The 24,329-nt window shown below is 48.9% G+C and overlaps 3 protein-coding genes across 4 annotated transcripts in view; 1 reads left to right on the top strand and 2 right to left on the bottom strand.

Annotated features, from left to right (window-relative positions):
• LOC122383386 (GRIP and coiled-coil domain-containing protein 2-like) overlaps positions 1–295 on the bottom strand; it is a 32,546-nt gene extending 32,251 nt beyond the window's left edge. Inside the window, exon 1 of the mRNA XM_043369740.1 lies at positions 75–295. The gene's annotated coding sequence lies outside the window, so the exon portion shown is untranslated. The remainder of the gene's footprint in view (positions 1–74) is intronic.
• Positions 296–628: 333 nt separating this feature from the next.
• On the top strand, positions 629–12,642 carry LOC122383356 (suppressor of fused homolog). Of its 2 annotated transcripts, none has more exons than XM_043369677.1 (10): positions 629–754; positions 2,418–2,579; positions 2,998–3,090; positions 3,494–3,672; positions 3,919–4,147; positions 4,470–4,672; positions 4,970–5,120; positions 5,503–5,649; positions 5,984–6,191; positions 11,617–12,642. In XM_043369677.1, the coding sequence occupies exons 2-10, from the start codon at positions 2,473–2,475 to the stop codon at positions 11,686–11,688; spliced, it is 1,389 nt and encodes a 462-aa protein (XP_043225612.1). In that variant the 5' UTR covers positions 629–754; positions 2,418–2,472; the 3' UTR covers positions 11,689–12,642. The 2 variants fall into 2 exon arrangements, with proteins under 2 accessions (XP_043225612.1, XP_043225603.1); XM_043369668.1 differs by lacking the exon at positions 629–754 and adding an exon at positions 1,001–1,098.
• Positions 12,643–18,718: 6,076 nt separating this feature from the next.
• Positions 18,719–23,034, bottom strand: LOC122383347 (acid-sensing ion channel 3-like). Its single transcript, XM_043369656.1, has 2 exons — positions 22,763–23,034; positions 18,719–20,300 (listed from the first exon to the last, which is right to left on the bottom strand). Exons 1-2 carry the CDS (start codon positions 23,007–23,009, stop codon positions 19,054–19,056), a joined length of 1,494 nt encoding a protein of 497 aa, XP_043225591.1. The 5' UTR covers positions 23,010–23,034; the 3' UTR covers positions 18,719–19,053.
• Between the last annotated feature and the right edge of the window lie 1,295 nt (positions 23,035–24,329).

Below are 24,329 nucleotides of genomic sequence, written 5' to 3'. Positions count from 1 at the left end.
AAGCAAGCTGCAGTCAGTGAGCATCACAGATCCTATCTATCATTGTTGAAAAACTGAACTTTAATTGTACCCACAAGCCAAATCACTCAGCAATCATCCTCCTCCACATTCTTCCTCTTCAATCATTGGATTAGAACCAACACTTTAATGCCCAGAAATTGAAATAGGACCCGCAAAACAAGACCCTGCCTGCTGGCATCAACATTCAACGATCCTATATGTGGCCTTGCAACAATCCATCCATTGAAACATAATCAAAATTTATCACGTGATTAGGTGTTGAGATTCTGCATAAAGTGGATGAATGCGTTTCAGTTCAGCAGGACCAGACATATTTTATGATTAGATGAATGCTGTTTCAAACAGCTGAAACACACTTCGAAAAAGTTGAAAATAAAGATAATTAGTCTATCAGCAATTTCACCAGCAATAATGTTCAATAACCCGAAAAAAAAAATGATTAGAAACATCCACAGACTGTTTACTCAAGTTTATTGTTTACGCACGTCGACGTGGACTCCACCTACTGACGCTGAAGTGACAAGTAATGACGCAATAGTGTTCTAATTACGGTAATTCTGCTGCTGTTTATCCAAACTGCCAAATCAAAATGTAAAATCAATCCTTTATTCGCGAGATAGATCGAAAATATTACGTTTAGAACAAAAATACTGAAAAAGCACACGCGTAGCCGGCGTTGAGGTTCTGAGGTTCTGTCTATTTTCAGCAATTTTTCTGCTGGGTGGCTTTGTTGGTAGGTGCAACTTGCTAGGCCATCTATAGATATAGATGGCCTTATAGATGGCCTTATATTGATATAGGGTAGTTGGAGCAATTTTTAATCACTGTGGTAGTTAGGTTTATGCATGTACTGTGACATTACTTTTTCTTTGTTAATTTTACAATGCTTATTGTTTTCTTTCTGGGCTAGGGGCGATTGTAGGTATAGAATAAACCAAAGCTAAAGGTGATAGAGTTTCCGTGACCAATTTTTGTTTCAGGCTTCTTAGCTGTTCAAGTTGTTGTGGATCTCAAATTTTTACGCATCAGTTGAACAATTTCTTTTAATTGCTTTCTTACGCCACCTTCCATGAACAGGTAACCCAGGAGTGTGCCCACTGCCCTCCCTCTATCCCAGCGACACCGACACACAACTTGCACAGAACCTTACGTTGACACCGGACTCCGGAGGGTGTTCACGGCACCGCACACTGCTGCGTGCGGTGTGTGCGGTGTGTGCAGCAGGCGTGGGGGTAGGGGATGGGTAGGGGTTCTGACGTCATGGCTGCGTGCGGTGGACGGTCCGCTGTGGCTAGTCCCGACCGGCCACAGCGATCGCTGTGTGCGGTGACGGAAGGCTGACGTAGGGACGCAGTGGGTGGAGCTTCAGCTTGGAGGCTGTGTATGGTCCGACCGCACACAGGGCCCGTGAACAGCCCTCAGACTTGCCTCAGACCAAACTTAATATGACAAGTTGTGGCACTCCCTTTTAAGAGTAAGGAAAAAACAAAAGAAAACATCGGTGGAGTGAGCATGCTATTAACATATTAAAATACCCTAGAGAAAAAAAGCATTGGTCACCTGCCCTCCTGCACCCTTGGAATGCCCACACAGATACACACTCATAAAGGGTAATGTTAGTGGGAGGAAGGGGATTGAGGGGAGCAGTTAATACAAATAAAGTGGATGGTTGAAGGTGATATTTCTGGTCAAAGTCAGCAGGATCTTGAAGAATGAAATCAAGCTTGGCTTTGTAAGCAAAAATTTGGTGATAGTTCTGACCTTTACCTACCAGAAGACTCATGTCATGTAGTCAGAATCTATTTCTCCATGCTAAGTACCTAACATGAAGATAATCATGAAAATGCTGAAATGGGAAATTATTTTCAATATATCACAATCACACTAACAGTATTACGAAGATCGAAGTGATACTAATGATGTAATTTTGATGTTAATGCGCCATGAAGTGCAGCAGAATCATAAGGTTGAAAAGACTGTGGAATTTTATAAGATAGAGAGAATAGATTGCAATAAAATATAATGTATTAAAAATAGCCAAAAATAGCAAAAGCAGTGCTAACCTTACCCACTCACTTTGGTAAAATGTAGAAGTCTTCAGTACCTACCCTTTGTAGTTGAATGAATAAGTTTGGACAAAGATAAGTGCATAGATACCAAGAGTTATGCTGAAGATATAAATGGTTACAGTGGCTGCAATCTATTTTAACACCTTTCTTTCATTTTAATGATCTGACGGGGGCGCCAATGACCTCTGAAGTCCCGGTAGGCGGTACCTTACAGTTACAAATCATCAAATAATTTTGGGCTATAGCAAAAAAGCATCAGATCAGTCACTCAATATATGAGTCACATTTGCTACAGCTCAGTCACTTGACCCACTGTCCTTTTTCCAGAATCTGCTGAAGGTTCACCACACAGGCTCATCTGACCAGTAACTGAAGTAAGACCATGGAGGCGTGCATTCCGCCGGGGCTGTGTGCCCTGTACAAGGCGTGCAGCCGCCTCTATCCGGACCAGCTGAACCCTCTGCAGATCACCGCCGTCCGAAAATACTGGTAAGGCGTTCTGAAACACGGGACTGATCAGATAAACAAGCATTGTGGGTTATCAGTGCAGACTGGCCAGGTACAATCGGGCTTTTATAGTGGGTCAGCTTATGGATCACCTGTAACCTGAAGCATTTGTCATTATATCAGTTATTCGCCCAACCTATTTTGACATAACCAGTCCACGTTGGGATTGAAAAATTGTTCGTTTATTCCACCATATAACTCCATTTACTTTTTGTTACTCAATTTGTTACTCAATTTGTTACCACCATTTACTCAATTTGTTATTCTTCTGCCCACTGTCTTGTCATATGTGGGCTGTAAAACATTTCCATCCAAGCTAATTTTCCTTCGAGGGGGTTGTTCTTTGTCGCCTTTCGAAGCACCACACTGACAGTGTACCGTTTTCTCCTGTGATTGGCAGGCTGGGCGGTCCGGACCCTCTGGACTACATCAGCATGTACTGGCACGACGGAGGGACGGACGAGGCCGTGACACCCCATTGGCACTACGTCAGGTGAGTGCTGAATGGCTGGAGCCTGTCGTAGAAGGTTAGAGAAATTGTGCTCTTAGGAGTTAGGAGTATTGTATAAAAAGGAACTGAACGAATCTGACACGTACATACATGTCACTAGATCTGTGCATCAGTAGTTTTGGATGAGTGTAAAATCCTTTCCCTTATAGTATGAAGGCTGGTGGAACTTGTACGCTGCAGCCTCCATAACCTCACAATGCGTCCCCCAGTTTATTACCTCGTCTCGTCACTCGTCACCCTTCCACTCGTCACCCCTCCATTTGTTACCCTCCACTCTTTATCTTACCACTCGTTAACCCTCCGCTTATTACCTCACCACCTGTTACACCACCCCTCTTCATCCCATCATTCTGTACCCCTGCACTGCACTCATCTGTGTCGCCAGTTTCGGCCTGTCGGACCTGCACGGCGACGGGCGGCTTCACGAGCCGAGCGGTCCCGACACACCCAGCGGCCTGGGCCTGGAGCTGACGTTCCGGCTGCGCCGTGAGCCGACCGAGACCACGCCGCCCACCTGGCCCGCCGCCATGATGCAGGCGCTCGCCAAATACGTCCTCCAGTCGGGTGAGCCGTGCGGCGGGGACCAACAAGATATTCTGTGTTCAGTGTTTGAGAGCATGTTCTTTGTTCAATGTTAACTCGTTCAGAGCACAGTGGGCCTGCATACTAGTTAGCTTAGCGCAATGTTATCTCAGCGCCTTTCGAATCCACTGAAAGTTCAAAGTGGTGTACGAACTACGACCTTCACTGCAGTAACGTGCTGATGAGCGGCGACCACGTGCTATTTCTCACCGCATCCCTCGTCTGCAGGTAACCTGCTGGTGAGCGGTGACCACGTGTCCTACCACGTGCCTCTGGACGGCGGCGAGTCTCGGCTGCAGCACATCCTGCTGGCGTCTGATCCCGACCTGGGTCAGGTCACCACGCCGTTCGGGCCCGTCCAGTTCGTACAGATCGTGGGCATCACGCCTGAGGAGCTGGAAGCTGTCCAGCATTGGAACGGCTCCGGAATGGTGGACATCATGAAACGCTGCCGCGGGTGAGAGTCCAGTCCCGCCGCGGGGTGGGGAATATTAAGGGAACGCAGAAAGATAGGCGCTGATGGGATTATAGCTTGCGAATGCGTATTGATTTGAAAGGTATGTTGCTTGTTTCGCTCAAGCCTGAATCGGATAGTACTGAGGGCATCGTAAATTATTTTGACATGTCACGGGGGTAAAATATAAGAAGCCTTCACTCTCTTACCATAAGCTGATGTTAAACCTTTCGGTCCAGCTTCCCCACTGCCTGGCGATTTTGTCCTTTCTTTCTGTGCTGTCACTGCTGTGCGTGATTGTAACCTGGCGTCCGCCCCTCGGCAGCGCGGGCGGACCGCTGCTGGTGACTGACATGCGCCGCGGAGAGTCGGTGTTTGAGCTGGAGCCGGCCGTCCGTGAGGAGGTCGAGTGCGGTATTGATGTGGAGGGCTCCAACCTGTCGGGTGTGTCTGCCTGGCTGAGCTGGGCGCGCCGCCAGTCCGCAGACCCGGCTGACCCGGCTGGAACCGCGGCGGCTGCTGACGACGGTTAGTGGGCGCTTCAGAGTCTGTCACAGGATTGTTTATGGGCGATGCATATTGCTATCCATATTCTGTTCATTGATGACGTCTGCGTATAATGGGAATGATAGTTTCGAGTTACTGGCTTTTCTCAGTTTGATGATCTTTTATGCTCGTTCCCATTCATGTCGGAACAGCGGCTGTTTCTGGATCACATGCGAGTTCCATGACCGAGGTTGAGCATTGTCTAAAGCCGGCACGTTTCCCGGACACCCGCGGTCGCCCGTGCCGCTATGTGCTGAGCGCCGCACTCCCGACCGGCAGACGCGGCGGCCGATCAGGAGGACGCGCCCCGCGAGGTCAGTGAGAAGCAGCGCCGTCAGATTCGCGACACACTGCAGCGCGGTCTGCTGCAGGTCAACAGCGGCGCCGGCAGGAGCGGCTCGGCCGCCGGCGCACAGCCGCTGGAGGCCATGTGAGTACACTGAGTTTGTCTCAGCGGGCCGTGAACTGTGCGTGGCGTGATAGGGGTCAGGATAGGATAACGTGGTACAGATGGGCAGGGTTATTGTAGGACAGGCATGAGTGATGAGCAAGTCCAGCATGCAATGAGCTTGATGAGACGTCCGGGGCCTTCAGGTCTTGTGACTTGCACTGAATCCCCAATCAATACATAACTATGATGATTATGAAAGTGGATCACACTGGAATGACATGGACGATTGATTAGACTGTTATGCAATTTTCGTTTCAAAAAGATTCTGGGATCATAGTTGAACAACCGGGACCTAAAAGGGGATAATGCACGGTTACCTCAACATTCACCTGGAGCTGTGACTTCTCTACTGTCCCATCAGGTACCGCCGGGCGTCAGACGGCAGCAGCTCCAGCGGCGACGCCACCGACACTCCCGACATCCCGCCCTCGGACCGGCTGGACAAGCTCGAATCGCTGCACCTCAGCTTCAACCTCGAGTCCGGACTCATGCTGCCGCTCGCCCTGCGGTGAGAGAGCATAGCCGCGCGAGCGAGGGAAAGGGGATGGGACGTGCGCCTTCTATGGAGCTAGGGACACTGCCGAATGCTTAGAAGACAAGACAGTGTAGCGAATGTAGATCTTCGTGGATTTGTCTCATTTTATGTGTCTGTAAATGCACGCAGCATGCAATTCATGAATGCATGCCGCGTGTTCATCGATCTAAAGCGTGCATAAACTTGATCCAAAATGCGTTGTGAAGCTGGGGTCATCGTGTGCGCATGAAGTTCAGAGAACCCACTGACTGGTCTAATACCCCCCCCCCCCCGGCCTCTCTGACCTCCCCCTCTCCTCTCGCGGCAGGGGCCGCCTGAAGCACGGCCGCCACTTCACGTTCAAGTCGATGGCGGGCGACTGTGCCGTCACGCTGGTATCGCCGTCTGTTCAGGGCTCTGTGTGCACGGAGGCGCAGCCGTACGTGGCGCGCGGCCGGTGGCTCCAGGTGCGCCTGGCGCCGGCGCTCGTCGACCGCATGCTCTGCGACCTGAACGTGCTCTCCGACCCCGACCAGGTCAGTGGGAGGGAGGGGGAGGGAGCGAGGGAGGGAGGGAGGGAGGGAGGGAGGGAGGGAGGGAGAGAGAGAGAGAGAGAGAGAGAGAGGGGGGGAGTGGCGGGAGTGAGGGAGTGGGGAAAGGGACATGAAGGAGCGGCACGGAGTGGTGAGTCGCTTTCTTTTTTCCAAGAAAAAGAGGAAGCAAGACGAGAAGCGACGTGGAAGAGGATGAGATGATTCGGCCAGGTCCGGGTGTAGGTGTCACACCAAAAATGAGGAGTAAGGATGTAAACACTACTGTAAGGCAGCACGGACGCGATATGTGCGTGTGACGATGGGCTACAGGCTAAGTTGTAGTCCTGCCGAGTCGTGGCGAATGGAGTGCTAGTACTGGTTACGTAAACGACTGTGTGTAGTGATGTGCATGAGCTGATTATGACAACCCGAGCTTATTTCCTAGCGCACTAAGGTGTGCGTCGCGACGCTAATTATATGATGCGTTGCCAACATTCGGTGTGTTCAGTAGCGCCATTAACCGATAGCGTTGGCTCTTGAAGTTTCCGCTGAATAGTAATGGGATTATTCTCATTGATGTATGTTCATTTAGTAAATTGGCAACCAATTCCTCTGATCGTCTTTCGGTGCTTGTCTTTATAATATTAATATATGTTTATATTGAACAATATCGTAATGAGATTTCATTTCTGATCGCTTCAAAGGATGGTCATTTACATGTCGAGCCCGGTACTGCTATTGAAGTACCACGCTTAGTTCTCAAAGTGTTGCCGTCACCAGTCGTCATAGACCACTTCAATTTGTTTAATTGCATGTTATACATGTTCCTTGTCTGCGTAATTGGCATCATAGTGTCTTGCTCTGAGTACGATATTAACATGTTCCTGAAAATCATCTAGGAGCTCTGTTATTATTTCGTGTCAGTTACGCTCGCGATAACAAAAATTGTTTGGCTATTGCTCAATCTACTTTTAACATAATTTATATGACATTCAATTTTATACCTCATCCACCTTTCCATGGTTTTTTTTAGGCGACCGAGAATGTTTAAATTCGCACTAAGTCATTGCCTGGGTAACAAAGCCGCAAGCTGTTTACCGCATGCCAGCCTATTGACAGTCAGTAGGTATATGCGTGGGGATCGCAAAGATGGACACTGACACTGACATTTAAGCATTTTAGATTGACTTTCATATTTTATACAGCCCAATATGTTGCTACTTGCTAGTACAAACAGCTCACAATTGTTTCGTGCCTATTTAGCCCCCTTTTTAACCCGCGCCCCGTTGGGCTCTGCCGAGCAACGCGCCCGGTTGGGGGGGGGGGCCATTTTGGCCCCCCCCTAAGATCTCGAGAACCACGCAACATAGCGACAAGCGGTAAACGGCGTTGGATAGCCCCAACGGGGAACTACCTTGTGACCCAATTTTATTGACCTAGGTCAAACCGATGACGTCACAGGTCAGGTCAAAGGTCCAATTTTCACCGTTTACAGGCACTTCAAGAAATGCGTTGTAAAATCGAGTAAAATGCATTTCATTGAAAATCATCGATGGGGAAATGTTCTTCAAACACATATTTCGCTATTTGAGGTCACTGATACCAGGTCAGGTCACAGAGGTCAGGTCACGGGGGGGTCACAATATGAAAGTGTCATGTGATACATGTTTTATGGTCCATTTTACATGACAAATGCGATTATATGGGTCAGGCAGCCTTTGAGGCCAGCTTAGATCACGTTCTGGTCAAGGTCAGGTCAAGGTCAGGTCAAGGTCAGGTCAAATTAGGTCAAATTTCAAAGTTAATATTTTTGCATAAAATGGGTATCGAATCGATGCAGCTCGTCACGGGGAGTTCAATGGTGGTCTTTGTTTTGCCGTACGTGGTCTAGAATTGCTAAAAATTGAGTTCAAAAATTTGACGTCATCATTTTTGAACAGTTTTTTCGCTATAACTTGGCCAAAAAACGAGATATCGATCTGAAATTTGGTATGTATATAGAAGAGCGCTGGGACTATCACATATATTCCGGTTTTTTCGAAATTCGGAAAATTTTTGGATTTTTTCAAAGTTTTTCTAAAAAAATCAATTTTTTGAATTTTTTTTGGTCAAAAACCAAAAATTTTGAAAATCCGAGATAGCAGTTTTGTAGCGCCGCTTTTTGTCTACTAGACCGTATAAAGAACTTTGAAATTGCTTGATAACTGTAGATTTGGTGAGCGTTTCAATATTGCATGTTTTTTGCTCATTTTTGCTCGAACATGACCTCAGTTTGACCTCAATAACTCCTGACCTAAGGTGACCTAAGACTTGAAATTTGGTGTGAAGGTGTCAAATTGATGCCCGGGAAGGTACTGAAAATTTGGCGGCGCTGCGCGCCGCCGTTTTCTTGCTATTCAGGAAAAACCACAGGGGGGGCCAAAATGGCCCCCCCCCAACGGGGCGAGGGTTAAAGCTATATGAAGCTATTATTCCGCTCTTTGTCCCTTTTATCTTTTCCGATCTTAAATTCAAAGAATAATGAGCTGGAAGCTGGACTGTGGGATCAAATATGACTCTTGGTCTGGTCGGCGTTCGGTAGAATGCCTTTGCAGAATGTAATGCAATAATTAAAATTACCATTCAGGACAATCATGCCTTTGTACATGCTAAGGATTGCAGTGTACTTGATGGATTTGATAGCATGTGGGGTGTTAGTCAGCCAGTGACCTAGTCTCAAATGTCATAGCCCAATGTACCGCTCAACTGTAATTTTCTTGGGAGAGTCCCACATGATTAAGGATACCTGCATGTCATGGGGACATCCGTCTGTTTAACGGTAGGTCATAGTGAAAAAGAAAAATGTGTAATGTAATGTACATACACATTTCTACATTTACATACTTTGCTGGTACATTTAGACCAGCAAAGTACAGCAGCGTGTAGTTAATGGCTAAAAGAAATACTCGTATGCCAAGCAGTTTAGAAAAATTGCATTTATTGCTGTTATACACTCAATATCCGTTATGGTGAATTTACCCAAATATGTCTCCAGTGTTTTATAATTTTCGTTTGTGATATTCATGAAAGGACTGATCATTTATTATCAGGGTTGTTACGAGCAAAAACCCAACCCGCTGGGTTTTTGGGTTTTTGGGTGGGTAATTGAAAGCAAAAACCCAGGGTGGGTTTTTGCCTTAACTTTGAATTGTTTCGATCACCACAATCACTTCTACATTTCAGTATTTCATGCTTTGGGCCTAATTCAATGTTTAATTTATGCTAGCATCTTATAGTGTGTTACAGAGACGCTGAATCAATGCCTGTTATAAGTAAAAACCCATCCTGGTGGGTTTTTGGGTTTCTAAGCTGCTTTTTATATTTAGAATGGGAACTGAAGCAAGCAACTAATAGGAAACAATAGTAAAATGTTTCGTTGTCCATGTGCACCAGTACGTGGACTGGATGAGGTCGACCACTCCTCTGGATTGGCGGGAATCTGCAATTATGTGGTGTGGTGTCAGCGCTGCTCTCGGCGGAGGCTGCCGGGCGCGCCTCGTGTTATAGACGCCCTGCAACATAAGGCGCGAGATGCAGCGGGCCGCCGGCTAGGCTGGGGCAGGGGGGGGGGGACAAAGTTTAGTTCATACCAGTCTGGCTGCTCCCGTACCTACGTCGCCAAACCAAGAGAACACCCGAGGGCATTTACGTGCTGAAGATCGGGAACATCCGCGATATTCAAGAACGCCTGTGGCCTGATCTGCGCATAGCTTCGTGGACAACTGGACACCGATACATTCATCAATGTCTCCTGTAGCGATTTCCGTGTCCAAAATATGCATAAGTAGTCAAAATTTCGGATGGCAGGGCAAGAAAGGCGACTCTGAAACTCGGTTAATAAGAGCGTTTATACTGTGGTTTCGGCGGCATTATCACTTTTACGCATCCGTGCGCTCCCTCCCAGCGCGGCGGAAGTGCGACCGACGAAGAGGTTGCTAGGCAACGGTATTTGCTTGGGCTGTTCTATGAACTCAGGTTTCTATAGCAACCCCGTAACAAACCAATGAATCTGAACAGGTCTCCATGGCAACCACGGTACAAACATTGATATAGAACACGTCTGGTAAAATTAGTTGCAACTATCTTTAGCCACCGTGGTTGCAACGATCATAGGGCCTAATGAAACATCACAGCTAAAACAACCAAAGTGTGAACAAAAATATCAAAAAGCCTCCAGTAATATCAAAAACCCAAAAAAAAAACACGAAAACCCACCAAAAACACCAAAAACCCACCAAAAACCCATGAAAAACCCTGGGTTTTTGCAAAAACCCAGGGTTTTTGGGTTTTTCACCAAAAACCCTGGGTTTTTAACAACCCTGTTTATTATATTTTTTGCTTAATGACAGCTCGATCGCAGTCCTCAATCTATTAATACATTTCCTTCTTCGAAACGAAATGCGCTCGCGGCGAATAGTGACATAGCTACTTTGTGCCATAAGCTTCATGCGCATTTATTATAATGGAGGTGCTTTCTGCAAAGAATGGACCACCCGTCCATTCTATTGCATTTATTCTATGGCATTTTCGTGTCAATCAGCCAATTACTTTCCTGAATCGTACTGACCAATAAATCGGCACTTTCATTTGCTTCGCCCAAGTTCGCCGTTTCTGTGCAGGCAATGCTCCAACGCACTGTGAAATTCCTCCGTACGACACCGGCTATTCGCCTGAAATGGGGGCCATTTGGCACGGTCCGGTACCGGTGGACGATGGACGATACGGGCGGGCAGTATCGGTGACCCCTCCCTACCCCTACCCTCCCCTCCATCGGCGTTATCGGCGCGCGTGTCTACTCTAGTGTCAATGTCATAGCTTTCACTGTAAGCCTGGAAGGGAATGTTCTGATACTATACGGCTCTTGGATGACTGAATGCAATAGTTGTGTCGTATTACGTTGGGATAGGCTATTTTATGGGAGTTATTTGTGTCCTGGGCATTTGATGTTAAATGAAAATAAACAGCAAAAATAGACGGAACATGCTTTGTGTTGTGGTTCGACTATACAGTTTTCTGTGTTACTGCCTTCTGTGGCCATCCGTACTTCACTGCAGTCAGTTCTATTTTGCGACATTCATTCAGACGTATTTGTGTTTCTTGGGATTTATTCGTCTGGCCTTGCATTAATTCCCATTTATATCACTTGGCCAACCTGAATGACTAGTTTTTTGTTTGTCTACATTTATCTCTTCGTGTATAGTATCTCTCTATTGCTATCTTCTCCTATCGACGAGATGCGTTTGCTGCACGACGTACCTATATTCTGCTTTATTCTATACACATGTAGACTGTACATATTATTGTACATTCAGTCTGATACCGTGGCTACGATTTGGTGTGTGCGGGTCACTCGATTGATGTCCCTGGACCCTGTGTCTCCTGTTTCCAGGTGGTGCTACCACAAACCTTCAGCTGGGAGGACGAAAACCTGGCCGTCACCATCGTCTCCGACCCCGTCTGACCGGCCGCCTGGTGTATCACCAGCTGTCACCGCCCTGTCACCGGTCACAGGTCGGTCCTCGCCGGGCTGTGAGCGGCGCTCGGTGTCACTCGGTGATGAGGTGTCACTCCTACTGTCAGTAGATGACACTATGTGTCACCGTCTGACTGCGTGTGACCGTCGCGCTGTCATGCGCTCTGTTTGACCCCTCTCCCTGGTGACCGTCCCGGAGTGGGCAGTGTTCAGGTCGTCAGTGTTAATTATAGGCCACAGTGCTCCGCCGGGGGACCCGCCCCTGCTCGGACTCGTCAGTCTCTGACAGACCGCTACCCGCCGTGTGAACGGCTGCTGAGACCGCTCACACCAGGCACCGCGATCGTCCCGGCTGTCTGTAGTGACATGACGTGTGGTCCACGGGGTAATGAACCCCTCACACCGAACGGCCGCTAGACAGTAGACTGGCAGACGGTTGGGGACGCGAGGAGGGATAACTGCAGGTGGCATTGCCCCGGGCGGTGTATTCCGCTGCTGTCATAGGCGGTCACTCGAATCGTATTGCCACGCTGACGGTAATAACTAGGCCCGGCTTAGGCGAAGGAAGACATCGAAGCGTTTTCCGGTATCGGTCTGGTGGCATTGTTTTGCCGCCGATACACCAGTTGTTGGTAGTTGACGATACTAACTATTGGTGAAATTGATTATGTATTTTGACGCTTTCTGCTGTGCTGATTTTTATTGCCTTTTTATATCTTCTGTTTACCTTTTTAGGCCAGTTTTTACTCAGTAACACATCCTCGTCAAAGACGTTAAAATATGCGAATCTCCCATTTTGAACGACGTTTAAACAATGCTCACCTTTCTAGTAAGCGATATCACCGGCCGTTTCGCCTGGCGAGTACCGGCTGATCTCACCGCACCGTCGCCATGCCGATTTTGATACCCTGTTTGTATGTGTGACTGCGAGTGTTGTTAAAGGTAGTGTGCCACCTTTGAAAGATTTCCCATTTTATTTTTCCTAGGATAAGAAGCTTCTGTTTTTACCTAATATCGCAAAAAGAATCAAAAATGGGCCTGGAATAGTGCCTTTTTCGCCTAAAAGTTTATCGGTTTTTCGATATGTATAACAACTGTAGTGGGCTGACCTGCAAACAGGCGTCGGCAACAATCGCGAATGCGGCGCACATGTGACAATAAGCAAAGGTCATTATAGAGTTACGACGTACGGGAATGAGTTATCAGCTGTCTAATCGTAGACAACACAATATCGAGCCTTAAACTGTAAGCCTGTATTGGTATTGTTTCTTTTATTTGGCTGTCGAACATTATTTATGGATTGAAATATGATTTTATGTAAAATGATTGATATGAAAAAGCCGTCTCTTAAGTTATGACCCCATTTCACCACACGCAAGTGGCAGAAATGACAATGATCAGCTGACCCATTTTTCTTGGCCGAAGTCAGAGCGCGCGGCCCGACGCACCACCACCGCACCACAAAGTATGAGCAGAAGCCGCGCCCAAAGCCAGGGCCCCGTTAACGTGAGGTAGCCGAGTCGGGGCAGCGTGCGCTGACCCAAGCCGGGGCCGCAGCTTTGGGCGCGGTCTACCGCATCCCCGCGGACAGTCCCGGGCTATCACATGACACCGGGAGGACGCGCGGCCCCGGCTTGGGTCAGCGCACGCTGCCCCGACTCGGCTACCTCACGTTACCGGGGCCCTGGCTTTGGGCGCGGTCTACCGCACCACCTAACAGGCGTGTTCGAAACCGCAGGAGATGATGATGAACGGGTTTATCGAAACTTGATTGGATGAGCATATCGGTAATGGCGATTTCAGTGTGTGCATTTATTGTTCATAGTGGTGTGAAATGTGGTTGGGGTACGACCGACAACCCGTCGGGGCGAATTTCGCACTGGGGTACTCAAAATTTGAAGAATTTAAGACGTTTCCATGAGTTTTGAAGGTATGGATAAGTTCTAAAAATCCGGTTCTCCTTATCTGGGCCATTAACTCCATACGGTCCAGGAAAGCTGGCACACTACCTTTAATCGGCTAGCGAGAGTATCGTGCGAAAAACCTGGCGAATATATACTCGACTTCTATAAGTGAGGGACATTTCACGCTCTTGTAGCGGTGGGAGCCACGGCGTGCGACAGACGTGCCAATTAATGTGAATGGTATTGCTCCTATTAATTGTGCTGCCAAATTGGATGTGTATTTTTGTACGGCGGCCGGTGTGTCCGTCGTTGACTGCATTTAATGCCGAGTGCGTCTACGAGTGCTGTGTTCTTGCCGTGCCTAACTCCGCGAGTGTACCCGATAGGCTGTTTATGCCCCGTGACCCGTGCATGCGACTTTCCCGTGTCTATTATCTACCACTGTGATTTAGCGCTCCGCCCTGCCTTGCTCCACATTATGTTTGCAGTGTTAACGGCTGCGGCGCTTGCATTTTAACGCATTTGTTTGCTTTTCAAAAATGTTCCTCTGAGGGCTAGTTACGATCATACCGAGATACCATTACGGACGCCGTTGTGCCTTATTACGGTCCCCAGTGCGCCAAGACTGTCTAGGCGGCCGATGCGCCAAATCGTCTATCGTCTAGCCGCGGACAATAAGTGGTAGGCGTGCGTCGAACTGAATCTCTATTTCCTGACAGGAGCAGACAGAAAACGCCAGACGAACAGCGTTCTGGCACATGCTCCGTCTAAAAGAGACAAACACCAGGGTCGTGGCTGCGTGTCGAACGCTGTAGCGCGTGTATATTTTACCTGTGACCATGACCCACCGTGCATTTAACCCGACTGGCGGCAGCTATAGCAGCGTTCCGTGTCTTCCCGATAGTGTGTGTATTTACCCCCGCGTGTGTATTTACTCCCGTGCGTGTGTGTGCATTTATCAACGTGTTTAGTACCAATACACCAGAGATGATCGCGTTTATGTTTGTTGTGGATGGACAACTAGTAATTACCCATGATCCAGCCCGGTAATTAATAGTGTGCTTGATTTATGAACAAAGTCCATGTAGGCATGTGCCGGCGCGTGCGTCGCACATTATACATTTAGCTTTCACGTCACTGATGTGCTTTTCGACATGTGTCTGACCACATGTATGTACAGTCCACAGCAGAAGTAATGAGGGGTTTCAGTCATGGGTATGTTCTGCTTCTGAAGCTTAGGAACGATTAGCCAGACTACAATGAAACTTTGAATGTAGCTTATATGTATCGTCACCCTTGCAGCTGTAATTTTAGCTATTGACATCTTCTTTTCGATCACTCCGCATTAAACAATCGCCAGGCAAAGCCAATCGTTGAGATTGGTAAAACCCTACATTACTTTAGCGGTGGGCTGTACATAAACACTTGTCTTCCCTCGTTCATTCTAGGTATGGATATATGTGATGGTTTTGTTGTTTTTATTAGTGATGCATGTCTGTACCGGGGCATGGGTCAAGTGATCGCTATTGACCGCTCAACTCGGGAGTGGAGGCGGAAGGGGAACGTTCTCCTCTCGATAACTGTCTCTTTCGTGTGCAGTCCTGCGTAAATCAGATGAATGCGGGTGCCTGAAGGACTAGGTGGCCCGGGCAGGCGGCTGTTCGCCTGGGACAATGCCCCTCTTCGTTTGCTGTTATTGTTGATGCAAACATCCACACCTGTTCCAATTGGGCCCCGGGCCGCGCTACCCCATTCTCCTGATAGATGACAGCAGTGAGTGTTTCCTGGAGATAGGCTGTACCGCAATGCCGCCGTGCCGTGTGGCGCAGTATGCTGTCGACCGAGGGAAGCTGGAACCACGTAGTTGTAACTTCCCCAAAGGTTGCTGTGGGTTGTGACTTGTGACCTTCGGACAAAGTAAGAAGAGGGAACGTGCATTGCAGGATCAAGTCGTTGGGTAGGTTGGCCGTTGCGTGTCGACGTGAATAACCGAACGACCCAAACGATGGGTATTTTTTAGGGGCATGCTAGTTTTTTATCGTTAATGTTTTGCCCCAGTGGTAGTTTCAGTGCAATTTGCAAGGCGATCGGATATGCCATTTCTTTGCAGCCGGTAGTCAACAAGTGATTTTGGTGGATAACAGCAGTAATAGCGTCACAAACTTGTTGTTCCGTAAGCTGCTCAAATTCAAGCTGCAGATTGCAGAATGCAATAATGCAGTGGATGGGCGTGCAGTATGCTGCATATTTATGGCACAATCTATGCTACTACATTTTATTACTTACAACTCGCAGCTGTCTGTGTGAATTACCTTCAGTCGACTCGACACCATCTGTAAACATTTCAGTTTATTTTTTCATTTTTATCATGTGTAACAATGCATGGGCACGAAAGCCTGCTCGGATGCTCACGGCTGATGCGATGGCTCTAGCCAGATGGGGTACTGGTGCTGGTTGATTTTCAGAGCACAAGACGTCGAAAATATTCATATTATCATGTTAAGGTATTTCAGAAAATCGATCCATTACTCGCTACATGTGATGGTGAACGTCCTAACTTAGGTACCTATATGAAGATGGGGCCAATGTTGCTGTTCACTGAGGCTGCCCATATTCAGCCCCAATTCAGTCCGGATTCAGCCCAGATTCGGGGCATCTCGGACCGACTTGAAACTCCTTACAACATACGTCCTTGTGGTAGGCAATACGTGGTCCACTCCAAATAATTCGGTGGCACCACCAGGCGTGTCACGTCTGACCTTCAGAGGTCGACATTGGCCCGGCCCCTAAATTAACAGCAGGTTGTGGCCCAACCAGTGGAGCTAGAGCACCGAAAATGGCACCAACCGACTTTCCATGACCTGTAGCGACTTCCCCACTATCAGTCGATCCGAGGCGTCCCTGATCTGGCCTGAATCCGGACTGAATTTGTATGGGGGGGGGGGCTGTCTTGGCGGATATCCGTAGCTGGACCTTTTCACATGTTGGCCCTTGCTCCTCTTAAATGCCAATAAACCTTTACAATAATTCGTGCAAAGTCCAGAACACCACACAAGCTGGTTCAAAACAAATCACACGCCGCAAGCGATTGCCCGCCTTCGGTGTAAGTCTGAACGTGTGATGTGCTCCCATCAAAATCGCTGCATATCCTCCCGGTCCTTCGTCTAGTCCAGTGGTCGGCAGGTCCTCCGGGGTCGTGCCCCCTTTTTTGGCGCCAGGCAGGGCCATTACCCCCACCTACCAGACCCCATAATTGGTGATACAACCAAGGTTGCTGAAATTCCATACTTTTCCGTGACTCTTTGGGTACCATATCTGCGAGAAACCGCAGGCCCCCCTCCCATGCGGTTTCTCGCAAATATCTCAAAAACGTTGGCACAGAGCGCCACCATTTTGGAACAATCGATCATACATCGTTTCTGCACATGTTGTGAATATTTCAGACCAGAGTCACTCAAGGTCAGGTCACCAGATCACGTCAAGTGACCTCACCTCAGTAAAGACTGTAACGCCTGCTTTAGCTGCATTGAGTGACAGATCTCTTTCAAACTTTCAGGAATTGATAAAGGCAACAGCATGTACAAAATTTGTATCTCGGAGATTTGATGTCGGTGACCAAAGTTAAGGTCAATTACACGCCCTCTCCCATTATCAATGGGAGAGGACGCAAAGTAAATGGTAGAAAATTGAAAGGCGCCTCTTTTGGACCAGTGTCATTCCTAACACTGTGACACTCTTATTTACAAGTAAACATGACCGCTGAACCGGAAAATTGCACCCGTAACCCCGCTGTATGTCCCTGAGGTCATTTCAGGTCATGAATGGTATAAGGCATGCCAGAGCGATGAAAATGCCTTAGATGTGTTCAGCTCGACGATACGGATCGACTGATGTGCAACAAAACCTTCGATGCTTCTCGACGGGAGGATCACGATGCTGATAAAAGTGAGCTCTTGCGCATGTTTTGAGTGACAAGTTATTTAAGAAAAACTATCAGCAAGCAACGTACATTTTGGCAGTTTTTGTCTCCTGCAGGCTAAACCGTTAATCTTCGGTTGAATCTGAGGGCAGGCATCAGAAAAAAACGTTAAAGAGAGCTATCGAATGCGTTTTTCCGCAGCGCTGTAGCTCTATCCTTTCCTGAGCTATGGGCCAGTTTGTCGAAAACTGTCAAAGGTTGACCTGGAAATTAGCGAAATTTTACGTTCGATGACCTCTGGTGACCTGACCTTTGATTTGACCTAAAAAGTGACCATATTTTTTTCTTCATCATTTCTTACGCTCTTTCGATCGCCGACTACGGCGTTTCGCTAGTGACCCAGGAGCCAAGTTAGTAGGGGGTGTTCAACCTCCACCTCCAGCAGGGCGTGGAAATCCAGGAGCCCCAGCGGGGCGCGGGTTAACCCCCATACGGATAGGGGTAGCGGGTATTTTTCGGGAATAGATCACGTTAAAAGGGTCGGATCACGAAAAAAAAAACTGTACCATCGAGCCGATCATTTTTATCTGTCCTGAAAATGGCATGCCCTTAACCCGAATAACCGTTGATTTGTGAGATCTTTCTTGAGATCATGGCAGGCCAAAAATCTCACTTCAAGAAGTTACAGCGGGACCCGATTTACTCGGCAGTTGTTATTGACCTATGGAAGGTCACCCAATGACCAACGACCTTTAAATTGGGTAGCAGCGGCTGCTTATCTTCACGGGCAACACGCTCAATTTTTCTGCAAAGCTCCAGCTCAGAGACCGAGATGCTCAGGTCAGGGTGCAATGGACGACTCCTCTCCCTTGCGTTAGTGACTGTGAAAACGCCAATAGAAGAGCGCCGGTTAGTACATGACAGTTACTTTCAACGACTGTACGGAATGGTGAGCAGCTACATGAAAATTGACATGCGCCAGCTAATCAGTTCATGCTTTGTGCGTTTGACCTCGACTAATCTTTGAATCCTGGGGCACAACAGTTGCGATGTTTGTCCCATCAAGGGAGCCATTAATTCTAAAAAAGATGAGGCTTTCTCAGCGGCCCTCATTACCCCCCGCCGAAGGGCGTCATTACCCCCAAAGGGGGCATGCCCCACCATTTGCCGACCCCTGGTCTAGTCTGTGGGCCGCCAAGGCATCCATCAGACGAGCTTTGTGCAGTGAACTGATAACTACACCACAACTCAAAAATATACCCCCGAAATCGCCGCTTTTTCAATATCACAGACTCAAACACACGCTCGACCTATTAGGCAAACGAGACGGCATTCCCTACTTCCACATTTGCATTCGCTTCTGCCGACGAAGCTCAGGACATGACTGGCTCTCTTTTGCGGACGGTGTTCAGGACATGACTCTGACTGTCTTTTGCGGACGGTGTTCAGAACATTTCAGGGCAGGACTCTGACTCTCTGCTGCCGAAGGTGTTCGGGATAGTACTCTTGACTCCCTCCTGCCGAGCTCATTTAGGACTTGACTCTGGCTCTCTTCTCTCGACGCGACAGACAGGAGGCGATGACGCAGTCGACTATCTCGACGAAGGTGAGCAGCGAGCCGCCGAGCATGAGGCCCAGGTTGCCGCCGACATCGGAGATGAACGAGTTCGCCGAGTACGCCTCGCGCTCGACGATGACCTCCTCATCCTCGGAGAGCCAGAGCATGAGCGAGCCGTGGGTGCCTCCGCGCGCTTCCGGGTACGCCAGGTAGATGCTGGTCTCCTCAATGTGCCACTTCTCCTGGCTCTGGATCCGGTAGCGGGCCATGCGGCACGGGAGCGGACAGCGGCAGCGGGAGGACCACGCCACAAACGCCTGCTCGCTTACACCGTTGTGTGTGCCCATTGAGGAGCGCTCCAGGTCGGCCATAGTGCGGCAGGAGGGCGGCTCGGAGCGGTACACGTGCCGCGCCACCCAGGGCACAGCGCACGGCGGCTGGTCGCGCTCGCCGGAGGGCGCTGCCCGCTGCTGCATGGCCCCCATCAGACAGCCGGCTATGCAGCGCTGGTATCCGGCCAGCGCGTCCGCCGAGCTGTTGCAGCCGTCGCCGGAGCCGTGCGGCAGCTCGTCCGTGATGGCACGCTGGACGTTCACCTGATGCATGCGGTTGCCGTAGATTTTCACGGTGGCCACCAGGCCGGACAGGAAGCTGACGTCGTTATAGCGGACGTCCTGCGGGTGCAGGAACACCTGCCAGCCGCTGTGCTCGAACTCGCCGAGTGGCTCCTTCTCCTCCAGCACCAGCGTGACCTGAGAGGTGGTGAGGCGCCTGGTGACCGTGGCATTGGTGTTGAAGGTGGTGCACAGGCCGTTCAGCAGCGTGGGCACTCGGCGGAAGGTTCCGATGTCCTTGCAGTTTCTTCCATCCACTATACAGAAGAGCACCATGTCGTCCCAGCCGTACGAGGCCTCCGCGTAGAACTGGTCGAGTCCGTCGAACGAGCTCCAGTTGAGTGTCTGGTAGCCGAGCCGGTGCCAGCTGGGCCAGCTGGCCGCCCCGGCCGGCTGGTGGCGCAACACGACGCTCTTCTTGAACCGGTTGCCGTGGCAGACGGTGACGGCCGGCAGCGGGATGTCCGTGACGGTGCGGCGGGACCAGGTGCGCACGGTGCCGCCCTCGGTGAGGCGCAGCACGCACAGGCGCAGCTGGACGCACAGCCACACCAGCAGGCAGACGATGATGGCCAGCCAGATGGCGCGCCGCAGCCAGAACGCCGCTGTTGGGGAGGCGCAGACGGACGTCAACATCGAACGCTGAGATGAGCGTGTGGGTTTGATCATACCACTTTACCGACAGACCATGATGCTATTGGTATTGTTATTGGTAATATGTGGTGATGAGCTCCGATTTTTTCTCGATTTATTGCCTGACTGCACGACGCACGTATTGTTGGAGGTTTCATAAAAATGCGCGCGGAACAAATAACGATGACAAGCTATCGCTGTGGTGCCCACGCCGGTGCTACCCTTGTCCCTTGCGGCTTCACCATTCCAATCGAATTGAATTCGAACGTCGTGTCAATATAGTTATTTGTCTTGTCATCGCACGACATACCTCTCACATATCTGATTGAAACCATGTGACCCTGCCAAATGTTGACAGTCACCAGCGTACGTAATTTTGTGCTGCTTTGTATGTTTCTCTAGTCTCGTTTTATTGAACCATTTCCACGATTGTTGTTTGCACCAAATATTGACGCGCACGGTTCTTTACGGTCATATCTGCTCGAGTGTTCGTTCATTCAGTAAAGAGTGCCAGTCCGGCGCAGTTGGAACAGGACATAGGCATTCTGAACCCATGGTGCAGAAAGCTGGACATTCCTCTGTGACATTCCTCTGCGCCAAAAAATGCGAAGACCGGCGTTAATTGAGAAAATGTCATCGTTGAATAGGTGATCCTAAATTACACACGATTTTATCACTGCCATGGGATTGGTATGGTCATAATATTTACTTATTTGGGTTTTTGGGTCAAAGCACCAACTAAAGCATACCAACCGACAGTAGCGGCGGAACACCTTCAATTAAGGGGGGGGGGGGCAGTGCCGACTTTTGGTCCCATTCTTTCCATGCAACGCCCATAGGGCTAATGTTAAAATGCCCAAATCAAAGGGGGGCACGGTGCCCCGGTGCCCTCCCCGTTCCGCCGCCTATGCCAACCTACCGGATATTTTACTGCTGCTTAATAATTTTACAGTATCTACACCTAGCCTTGATATGAGATGGGCAAAAGACTGGCATTAAAAAAAAAGTTTCGACCCTCCACGATACCCGTATTCAGTGACGACTCGGACTGATGCGTGAACCCTGAGTCCAGAATCTAAAATAACAACTTTTACTCCCGAATTACAGGTACCGCATTGTTTCTACGGAATTTTATAACTGATTTTGCTATGAGGCAAGAACGTTGCCAGAATAACAAGACCTGTGAGGATCACCAAGCGTAAGAATGTCGTACTGATCGTATTATTACATTTAACCTATGTGTGTTGTATTTCGCATCCGCATCTTTTGATTATGCACATTGCACATGCTGGCTACTTTGACCACGTAAGCACTTATGTCTTACACGTAAAAGTGCAACAATGAATAGCCGTTACTTTGTACCATTTTATAGCACAAACTATTTTTTTTGTGCAGCATCCGAAATGGACGAAATATTGTCGGTTCTTTAGAATATAAAGGAGACTAAACAGCCTTTAACCTGTGCCGGGCCGGGGGAGGCGTTTGAACACCCATCGCCCCGTCTAACTTCGCTCTGCCATTCTTAGGTCGGGTGACGTCAGGTCAGGTCGTGTTTAAGTAAGGTCAGGTCAGGTCAGTTCATTTTTTGGGGTCAGGTCACCAGAGATATTCAGCGGTCAAGTTTTGGCTATTTCAACATTTTTTTTTTAATCAGCGCATAGATCGTGAACCAATAGAGTTCCATCGCCGCGGGAAAGTCCGTTCGATAGTTATTTTGACGTTTATTTTGGAATGTGTCCTAGGATTTGACTTGAGATAAGCGGTTTAGCTCCAGAGAGCTAAACCGATGAAAACATCTAAGGTGTTTTGATCGTTTTACCATGGAGACGTTTAATGACCTGAGATGATTCCAGGGCACAAAGGGCCACTTCCCGGATGTAACATCCCAATTCATTGTGTCAAATTCATTTTCAACTGTAACAGATGTTTGAGAGCGTTTCTCCCATTGACTGTCATTGACAATGGAGAGGTCGCAAAATTGACCAGATTTCAAGTCACCAATATCAAACTTTCGAGATAAAGTGTTTGTGCGTGCTGTTACTCTGATCAATCGCTGAAAGTTTTAAGCGGTTGTCAACTCTGAACTCAGTGTAGCATGGTGAGCATTATAACTTTTCTGAGGTAAAGGGTGACTTGACATGACCTGGTGACCTGACCTTGAGCGATCTGGGTCTGTGATTTTCACATGGGCAGTAAAGAAGCATGAAACGCTTTTAAAATATCAGTGAGGTTAAACAATGAGTTTAAACACAAAGGGGTGTTTAAACATCCCCTCCCCCGGTCTGCTGGCGTGGGGTACCAATCAAAGAAACTTTTTTGTTGTTACACAGTGCCGCACAGGGAAGCAAAATCTGATTTAAAAAAAATAATTGGGCATCTAGATATTTTGGAGAGTATGTATGCCGTCCAACTCAACGCCGACCATGTCTCTCACCCGGGTTGAAGACGAGCGCCATGCCGGTGATGCTGAGCTGGTCGACGGTGATGCCGGCCGACCTGGGCCGCCGCTCGGTGCCCGTCCACCGGTGGTCGGCCCTCTCCCGGAACATCTTCACCCCGTCCCCGGAGAGGGGGCCGAGCGCGGCCTTCTCGGGCCCGGCCGGGCCGCCGGTCCGGTCGGGCAGCACGATCGAGATGACGGTGGAGCCGGAGCGCGGCCCGGCCTCGCCGTCCGGTCCCATGGCCGCCGGCGCTCGGAGCCGCCGCCGGGGTGAACTGAGGGGCGCCGGGCGGCCGTAACCCGCTCGGCCCGCCCGCCCGGCGGCCAGGACCGTTGCCGGGGTGACGTCACCTTGCAGCGGCCCGAGCCGACACCGAAACAGCGCCAGAGGGGCTGGTGTCGTGCCGGAGGGGCAAGCCTGATGTATGTAGTGCAGCGCCTTTGCGTCTTGACCGCACATCTTTCTAGCTCCCTATGGGTCACCCATGACCCAACGCTCCACTCTTAGGATGAATGTGGGCAGAAGGTGAGTAAATGTGAGTGCATAGGAGTGGAGTCAGGCAGAAACAGCTGGGCACACGTGTTTTCGTTTGGTTGAAAGTCTGGTCGTGCTGGTGGTCAGATCAGGATGGTGCTTATGCTGCACGCGTATCGCTCCATCTCGCACGCTAAACAGCCTCGTAACGAGCGAGCGAGCGAAGCAAACTGTTAAAGTTAAAGAAAAATATCAGTATTCTTCCTTTATACATTATATATGTGAATGTATAAAACGTTAAGTAATATTGAGTATGAGATTGTAAAGTAAAGTAATATTGTAAAGTAATATTAGGTATGAGTAAAGTAATATTAGCCGTTTTCACGACGGGCTATCCGGCGAGTGCACCTAATTTGCCCAAATCTGCACTTAATCTCTTCTTACAGCAAATATCTTTATTTTATGAATTTGTTTCAGTGTTTTAATGGATGATACTCTCTGATAATATTACAAAGCAGGCATATAAGCAGACTTGTGATCAGCTCAGTTGAGCCGGCTCAAAAATCAGCTCAGCTCATGAGCCGGCTCAACATTTTGCCAAATTGTTGAGCTGTGAGCTGAGCCGGCTCAGTAATGCATTGAGCTGAGCTGCTGTCTGAGCTGAGCTGAATGAGCTTGAGCTGAGCTGAGCTGAGCTGATTGAGCTGAGCTGAGCTGAGCTGAGCTGAGCGAGCTGAGCTGATTGAGCTGAGCTGATCTGAGCGAGCTGAGCTGATTGAGCTGAGCTGAACTGAGCTGATTGAGCTGAGCTGAGCTGAGCTGAGCTGACCGAGCTGAGCTGAGCTGATTGAGCTGAGCTGATTTAGCTGAGCAGAGCTGATCCAGTTCTAATTCTTTTCAGTTCATGATTGGAAATTAACTCAGGCTTTGATGCTTCAGCTATGAGCTAGCTATGGAGTGAGCAATTACACTGCCTTCGTGATCGCACTTAAAAATATCAAAACTCTAAAGAAGTCAATAGTAATCACTAATCAAGCTTAATTTCTTAACCCGCGACCTGGTGGGGGGGGGGCTATTTTTTGCCCC

Source organism: Amphibalanus amphitrite, unplaced genomic scaffold (genome assembly GCF_019059575.1).
Source record: "Amphibalanus amphitrite isolate SeventyFive unplaced genomic scaffold, NRLGWU_Aamphi_draft 000012F_arrow, whole genome shotgun sequence".
NCBI classification, from domain to species: Eukaryota; Metazoa; Arthropoda; class Thecostraca; order Balanomorpha; family Balanidae; genus Amphibalanus; species Amphibalanus amphitrite.
Note: the sequence above shows the minus strand (reverse complement) of the source record. Positions and strands in the feature narration are given on the sequence as shown.